The sequence below is a fragment of the Oncorhynchus mykiss genome, chromosome 6, assembly GCF_013265735.2.
Source record: "Oncorhynchus mykiss isolate Arlee chromosome 6, USDA_OmykA_1.1, whole genome shotgun sequence".
Lineage (NCBI taxonomy): Eukaryota > Metazoa > Chordata > Actinopteri > Salmoniformes > Salmonidae > Oncorhynchus > Oncorhynchus mykiss.
In genome coordinates, this window is record NC_048570.1 from 34,292,523 (window position 1) to 34,301,509 (window position 8,987).

Here is an 8,987-nt window from a genome sequence, read left to right on the forward strand (position 1 = left end):
CATTTAATTTGCATGTCAATAAGGAACTATCTAACAATACACTTCTGTAGCCTAAAATACACTAGTATTGCCATTCCCATGTGTAAACAGTACTTTGGCTTGGCTGAGGTGAACTAATTCCCTAGACATGTGCTTTCTTTGAGTTTAGACTATTATACACCACTGATACAATTACATAAAGCCATTTCAGTGCTGCATGGGAAAATTCAACAGCTTACAGGATTTAGTTAACTGGATTAGTGCTAGATTTAGGACCAGAATGTGAAAATAATCAGTGAGCTCGTCTGTTCCTTGGGTATATAAGGATCCTAGACAGAAGAGAAACACAGTCGAAGAGAAACACATACCTACGACTTCATTGAAACTTCAACCACTTGCTTTGTTCCATTACAGGTAAGTTTTGGAACTTTTCGTGGGAATGTTGTTCAAATGTTGCTGCTAATATAGATTTATCTGATTATGTGGCTTTGTTAAATATTTTTTATAAAATGGTTTGTAAATACTTTTCTCTGGGACCAATTTGTAGAGAAACTTTGAGAGAAGATGAGATAAACTTTGAAACGTTCCACCATAGTCAGCTTGTCAGTTTACCAAGTTATGACATGGAATTGTTAACAATTGAGAGGAATAGCTATTGTGCTCTATCAAAATAGACATGCTAATGTCACTTTCATTTGTTCTTACATGCGTATACAATTCTACTAATGGAATTTCTGTCTCCTCTAGAAATGAATTTCCATATGCTCGCCCTGGTGGTCGTGCTCCTGGTGGGTCTGGAGCAGAGCTGGGCTGCCTCCTGTGTGGTGGACAGCTTCACAGTCAAGGAGGACTTTGACCCCAAGAGAGTGAGTACAGCCGACAATACACAGGTTGTATTGTAGTATGTAGTCTATAGCAGACCTACCTGCAAGGTTGCAGTACATCTATCTGTTTCATGTGTGCCAGTACTACCGTACGCAGTTAGACAAATATTGTGACACTCTCCAGTATGCAGGAAATGATTATTGCTGAGGCTACAACAGTCCTACATGCAAGGCCCTTCAACTAACCTGTTGTTGTTTATGCGTGTGCACTCCAGTACGCAGGGAAGTGGTACGCTCTGCAGAAGAAGGACCCGGAGGGTCTGTTCCTCCAGGACAACATCTCAGCGGAGTACACCATCGGTGACGACGGCTCCATGGTTGCCTCCTCCAAGGGCCGTGTCACACTGTTCGGGTAAGAGAGCTGGAGATTATTTCTGATGAAATGGTAATAGTCTTAGAAATGTGCCATTCCCTAGTCATTCAGTATGTTGGAGTGAAAACATAAGGCTTACCTGTACATGTTGCTCGTAATTGTATTCTTGTACTGTATCTGTGATGAGTAACTACACTGAGCAAAAATATAAACGCAACATGTAAAGTGTTGGTCCCATGTTTCATGAGCTGAAATAAAAGGTCCCTGAAATTGTCCATGCACAAAAATCTTATTTATTTAAAATGATGTGCACATATTTGTTTACATTACTATTAGTGAGCATTTCTCCTTTGCCAAGATAATCCATCTACCTGACAGGTGTGGCATATCATGAAGCTGATTAAACAGCATGATCATTACACAGGTGCACTTTGTGCTGGGGACAATAAAAATGTTCAGTTTTGTCACACGACATAATGCCAAAGATGTCTCAAGTTTTGATGGAGTGTGGAATTGGAATGGTGACTACAGGAAGGTCCACCAGAGCTGTTGCCAAGTAATTGAATGTTAATTTCTCTACCATAAGTCGGGTCCAAAATCGTTTTAGAGAATTTGGCAGTGCGTCCAACTGGCCTCACAACCATAGATCACGTGTATGAAAAAGAATAGAAAATCAGAACCTTACAGATAATGCACGGATAATGTTGCAAGGATCCGTACAAAATTCCTGGAAGCTGAAAATGGCCCAGTACTTCCATGGCCTGTATTCTCACCAGACATGTCACCCATTGAACATGTTTGGGATGCTCTGGATTGACGTGTACGACAGCGTGCTCCAGTTCCCGCCAATATCCAGCAACTTTGCACAGCCATTGAAGAGGAGTGGAACAACATTCCGCGGGCCTCAATCAACAGCCTGATCAACTCTATGCGAGGGAGATGTGTCGTGCTACAAATGGTGGTCACACCAGATACTGACTGATTTCTGATCCACACTCCTACTTTAAGGTATCTGTGACCAACAGATGCGCATGTGTATTCCCAGCCATGTGAAATCTGTAGATTAGGGCCTAATTTATTTATTTCAATTGACTGATTTTCTTATATGAACTGAAACTCAGTAAAATCTTTGAAATTGTTGCATGTTGTGTTTATATTTTTGTTCAGTGTATATACAGTACCAGTCAAAGATTAGGACGCACCTACTCAATACATTTTTTAAAACTATTTTTTAAACTATTTTTTACAAAACTATGAAGTAACACATATAGAATCATGTAGTAACCATGATTCTTCAAAGTAGCCACCCTTTGCCTTGATGACAGCTTTGTACACTATCTTTGATGACAGATTTGGCATTCTCTCAACCAGCTTCACCTGGAATGCTTTTCCAACAGTCTTGAAGGAGTTCCTGCATATTCTGAGCACTTGTTGGCTGCTTTCCTTCACTCTGCGGTCCAACTCATCCCAAAGCACCTCAATGGGGTTGAGGTCGGGTGATTGTGGAGGCCAGGTCATCTAATGCATCACTCTCCTTCTTGGTCAAATGGCCCTTACACAGCCTGGAGGTGTATTGGGTCATTGTCCTGTTGAAAAACAATTGATAGTCCCACTAAGCGCAAACCAGATAGGATGGTGTATCGCTGCAGAATTCTGTGGTAGCCATGCTGTTTAAGTGTGCATTGAATTCTAAATAAATAACCAACGAGTCACCAGCAAAGCACCCCAACACCGTTACACCTCCACCTCCATGCTTCATGATGGGTACCACACATGCAGAGATCATCCGTTAACCTACTCTGCGTCTCACAAAGGCACATTGGTTGGAACCAAAAATCTCAAATTCAGACTCATCAGACCAAAGGAAAGATTTTCACCAGTCCAATGTCCCTTGCTCGTGTTTCTTGGCCCAAGCAAGTCTCTTCTTATTACTGGTGTCCTTTAGTAGTGGTTTCTTTGCAGCAATTCAACCTTAAAGGCCTGATTCACGCAATCTCCTTTGAACATTTGATGTTGAGATGTGTCTGAGGTGCGGTTATTTGCCTATTTCTGAGGCTGGTAACTCTAATGAACTTATCCTCTTCCGCAGAGGTAACTCTAGGACTTCCTTTCCTGTGACGGTCCTCATCAAATCAAATTTGATTAGTCACGTGTTGAATACAACAGGTGTAGACCTAACAGTGAAATGCTTACTTACGAGCCCCTAACCAACAATGCAGTTTTAAAAAATACGGATAAGAATAAGAAATAAAAGTAACAAGTAATTAAAGAGCAGCAGTAAGATAACAATAGCGAGACAATATTAAGGGGGTACCGGTACAGAGTCGATGTGCGGGGGCACCGGTTAGTTGAGGTAATATGTACATGTAGGTAGAGTTATTAAATTGACTATGCATAGATGATAACAACAGAGAGTAGCAGCAGTGTAAAAGGGGGGGGGGGGGGCAATGCAAATAGTCTGGGTAGCAATTTGATTAGGTGTTCAGGAGTCTTATGGCTTGGGGGTAGAAGCTGTTTAGAAGCCTCTTGGACCTAGACTTGGCGCTCTGGTACCGCTTTCCATGCGGTAGCAGAGAGAACAGTCTATGACTAGGGTGGCTGGAGTCTTTGGCAATTTTTAGGGACTTCCTCTGACACAGCCTGGTGTAGAGGTCCTGGATGGCAGGAAGCTTGGCCCCAGTGAGATACTGGGCCCTTCGCACTACCCTTTGTAGTGTCTTGCAGTCGGAGGCAGAGCAGTTGCCATACCAGGCAGTGATGCAACCAATCAGAATGCTCTCGATGGTGCAGCTGTAGAACCTTTTGAGGATCTGAGGATCCATGGCAAATATTTTCAGTCTCCTGAGGAGGAATAGGTTTTGTAATGCACTCTTCACGACTGTTTTTGGTGTGCTTGGACCATGTTAGTTTGTTGGTGATGTGGACACGAAGGAACTTGAAGCTCTCAACCTGCTCCACTGCAGCCCCATCGATGAGAATGGGGGTGTGCTCGGTCCTCTTTCTCCTGTGGTCCACAATCATCTCCTTTGTCTTGATCATGTTGAGGGAGAGGTTGTTGTCCTGGCACCACACGGCCAGGTCTCTGACCTCCTCCCTATAGGAGAGCCAGTTACCTCATAGTGCTTGGTGGTTTTTGCAACTGCATTTGAAGAAACTGTCAAAGCTCTTGAAATGTTACGGATTGACTGACCTTCATGTCTTAAAGTAATGATGGTCTGTCGTTTCTCTTTGCTTATTTGAGCTATTCTTGCCATTTTATGGACTTGGTCTTTTACCAAATAGGGCTATCTTCTGAAGAAGGAAAGAAATTCCACATATTATCTTTTAACAAGGCACACCTGTTAATTGAAGCTGGTTGAGAGGATGCCAAGAGTGTGCAAAGCTGTCATCAAGGCAAAGGGTGGCTACTTTGAAGAATCTCAAATATAAAATATATTTTGATTTGTTTAACACTTTTTTGATACTACATGATTCCATGTGTGTTATTTCATAGTTTTGATGTCTTCACTATTATTCTACAATGTAGAAAACAGTAAACATAAAGAAAAACCCTTGAATGAGTAGGTGTGTCCAAACTTTTGACTGGTACTGTATATTACAATAGCTTTTTCCACCATTGACATCCATCTTCAGATTCTGGGTTGTGTGCGCTGACATGGCTGCCCAGTACACTGTGCCTGACTCTGCCAACCCTGGAAAGATGTTCATGAACTACCAGGGCCTGGCCAGCTATCTGTCCAGCGGAGGTACATTTTCTAAATAAATATATATATATATATATATATGCCATTTAGCCAGCGCTTTATCCTTAGCGACTTAGTTATGCGTGCATACATTTTTATGTGTCGGTGGCCCTAGAAGCGAAAACCACAATCCTGGTGTGGCACGCGCCATGCTCTACCAACTGAGCACTACAAGACCACAATATACCCTTGTAGACAATATGCCTATACACTTACAGGCACAGAGACACATCATTAACAACCAACAGTAAGCCACCCTCGAGACTCACAGTATACTCTCCTCTTTTCTCAGGTGACAACTATTGGGTGATTGACACCGACTATGAAAACTATGCCATCACCTATGCCTGCCGTACCCTAAAGGACGATGGAAGCTGTGAGGATGGTTACTCCCTTATCTTCTCTCGTAACCCCCGTGGCCTGCCCCCAACCATCCAGAGGAGCATTCGCGCCAAGCAAGAGGAGATCTGCATGGCCGGACAGTTTGAGCCTGTGCTGCAGTCTGGTAAGTGTCCAATTACATTTTATTAATACAGCCCTTCTTACATCAAGTCATTACAAAGTGCTTTTTTTTGGATGGTCTAAGTTCTAGAAGTTCATTCCCCACCTGACCCCATTTTTCATACTCTCTCCTCAACAGGAGCTTGCTAAACGTCTACCACAAAGGAACTTGTGCTGCCAAAGGATCCCTACTGGCTTGGACAGAGACACCTACTGACGACTGAAGAGGGAAATTGCATACAAATGATTTTTTTATGAAAGTAATTCTATGCCCCCTTAAATTAAAGGGCATGACGTCTGCACCAACCCAATCACTTAAATTGATTTAGAAAAATGTATTGAATGTGGTGTACTGTACATCACAGAATTACCTAAATCAATATTAACACCACAGTGTTGTTTCACTCATTCACTTTTCATCAGTTTGTGTTGGCGACAATAAAACATTTGAAGGTAACTTTGCGTTGTCAGTGACTTTGTGAATACATTGTCCATGGACATGAGCATTCTAATGTTATCACAGGCTGATCACAGGCTTGAAAAAAGATTCAAGGTGGTTCAAAAAAAATCACAAAGCTTTTACTTAATGAATGTGACATTTCTAAATATTTCTAAATATATTAGAGAACTCCACCTCAAACGTCTTAACGCATTTACAAATGAAACAGAACACGTCCTGAATTTCTTCATCCTCATCACCACACTAGAAGGAGATCAATAAAATAGAGCTAGGGTATTGATGATTTAACAGTAGAGTATGAAAATACCATCTGGAGAAATATAATACAAATGTATCAGTAAGACGTGGATTATACATACTGTCATCACAAACCATGTGAGATGGTGGCACTGACCTGGTTTGGCCTGGCCTTGCTCATACATACACATGTATGACGAGGAATGAGGGCACAGAGAGTTTTGCCAGCAGGGTTTGGATGCCCTCCACATGGAAGGGCAGTGGTCCATCCACCTGAAGATCCTGGAGTCAAATCAACACAATAATTTCAGCTCAGCTATAAACACCAGAGTTAATTCCATAGAAAATGACCATGGTCATACATTGCTGTCACTCAGAATTAAGAGGATTATGTTATGTGATTTTGACTGAAATACAAACTTACCTGTTGAGAGTAAGATTAGTTATTTCAGAGGGTGTTTGGAAGAAGGTGTTTTTCTTCATGTACTTCCATGTTCCTCATCTGTCTGAATTTCTCTGCTGTGGGGTAATCTAAGCTGCCCATGCTCTGCCACGTCTGGGACAGGTTGGTAACATTGTTGTCCAAGTAATATGTCATATACACAAGTCCTGAAGTCAAAATCACAATCATGAAACATCTGAAGTTGAAGCATGAAGTTGAAGACTAACTCTATTGCTCATCTATTAACAAGGGTCAGATCCAATACAGTATACAGTATGTCAACATAATGTCAACACAGTATGTCAACATAGTGTAAAATGAGTTCTGACAAGTTTTAATCTGAACTGCAATTTTGTTTGCAACATAAAAAAAATACTTAAAGTTCAGTATATACATGCATATGAAGAAAGACAATTAAAGTCCTGATTTGGAGACAGATTCAGTACCACCTAAATTCTCCACATACAGAGAAACAAGGAAGAAGGCTACAGGAAAGGTGATGGAGGAAAAGAAACAGAAAACGTCAATGAGCAGCGCACTGGTCTCACTGGAGATGCAAGGCAACACGGGTTGGCAACCACACTACTCCTCTTCCCATCATACCAGTGCAGGTGAAGGTATCCAATTCGAACAAAGCCCTTTCCTATATCCAGGAAGCAGTGCAAGCTTCTGCACCAAAGCTTTAAAAAGAAAGTTGCATGTGAAGGAGGATAAAAAACAGAATCTTTCTGCGTACTATGGGACAAGAAAAAACAGTCAACAGCTCCATTGTGACTGGCTTCGAAGTATGCAGTCTAGAAGGTAAAGAATTAATTGAACTACCAGAGTTGTACACCCAAGGCGAAATCCTGGTCATGAGAGAGCATATCCCCACTCAAGAAGCAGTAAAGAAGTGGAGTTATCTGAAATAGTTTCAGTAATCTCAAATCTCACATCGACATTGAACTGCTAATTGGGATAATTGCACCAACATTTATGGAACTGTGGAAAGTGATTAACAGGTGTTAAGGAAGTGATGTCAGTCAGAGTCTTACTGAGTACAGGATGACAGTGCATATGTTTTGGGGACTCATCCAGTTGTGATTGTTATGCTCTGAAGAAGACTGCACAGGATAACAAGAGCAGCTTCTCAGTTGAAGCAGTTGACACCATCAAAGACAACTTCCATGTAGATGACTGCTTGAAGTCTATACCAACTGAAGGGCAAGCCATAGTACTGTGCAAACAATTCAAGACTGTCGGTTGATTAAATGGATCAGCAACAAACCACTCTGTCTTGGCCTTGATTCAAGAGGCAGAGAGAGTCAAGGAGGTGAAGAACCTCGACTCAGAAAAAGAACACCTCCCTTTAGAATGAGCCCTGAGGGTTCAGTGGTGTGTAGAAGAGGAAACATTCAAGTTTCAAGTGGCCATGAATAATCAATCCTTTACCAGGAGAGGTATTCTGTGTATTGTTAGTTCTGTGTACGATCTGCTTGGATTTCGAGCTCTGTTCATATTCACCACAAAGCACATCCTGCACGAGTTATGTAAGCTTAACTATGGATGGGATGATGAAATTCCAGAGGCCTAAATCCAATCATGGCAAAGATGGCTGGTAGACCTACAGCAGAGTGAGGCCTTCAGTAACAACAGGTGCATCAAGCCAAATAACTTTTGACAGATCAAGTCAGCCCAACTGTACCACTTCTGTGATGCAAGTGAATCAGGGTACTGCAACGTAAACTACCTGAGACTGACCAATTCTGAAGATCACGTGCATTTAGCTTTCATAATGGGAAAGGCAAGAGCAGCACCGTTGAAACAGATGACAATCCCAAGAATGGAACTTGCTGCAGCAGTACTAACAGTGCGTGTTGAAAGAATGCTAACTACAGAGCTACAGTTTACACAGGAGCAGTGGAGGCTCCTCAGAGGAGGAAGGGGAGGACCATCCTATACATTGTAAAACATTTAAAAAGTTATCCTTTTTAGGTAAATCTATACTAAATATAATCACGTCACCAAATAATTGATTAAAACACACTATTGTGCAATGAAGGGCTGCAGTAGCCTCAACAGCACTCGGTAGGGTAGCATCATGGTGTAGCCGGAGGACAGCTATCTTCCGTCCTCCTCTGGGTACATTGACTTCAATACAAAACCTAGGAGGCTCATGGTTCTCACCGCCTTCCATAGACTTACACGTTAATTATGACAGATTCCAGAGGACGTCCTCCAAACTTTCAGAGCTCCTGCAGCATGAATCAACATCTTGTCCACCCAATCAAAGGATCAGAGATCATAAGCTTAAGCATAAGCAACAGCTAGCTAGCACTGCAGTGCATACAATCTGGTGTTTAGTTGACTCAAAGAGAGAGAAAGACAACAGTTTAACAGTTTTTAACAAATACATTCTTTCCAAAATGAAGAAGAGATAGAGATTGTC

General features: G+C 41.8%; 1 protein-coding gene across 1 annotated transcript; it reads left to right on the top strand.

The window, feature by feature from the left end:
- Positions 1 to 254: 254 nt before the first annotated feature.
- LOC110525834 (purpurin) lies at positions 255 to 5,877 on the top strand. The gene is made up of 6 exons (XM_021606284.2): positions 255 to 393; positions 727 to 845; positions 1,079 to 1,215; positions 4,810 to 4,922; positions 5,212 to 5,424; positions 5,560 to 5,877. The coding sequence occupies exons 2-6, from the start codon at positions 729 to 731 to the stop codon at positions 5,568 to 5,570; spliced, it is 591 nt and encodes a 196-aa protein (XP_021461959.1). The 5' UTR covers positions 255 to 393; positions 727 to 728; the 3' UTR covers positions 5,571 to 5,877.
- The last annotated feature ends 3,110 nt before the right edge of the window (positions 5,878 to 8,987 follow it).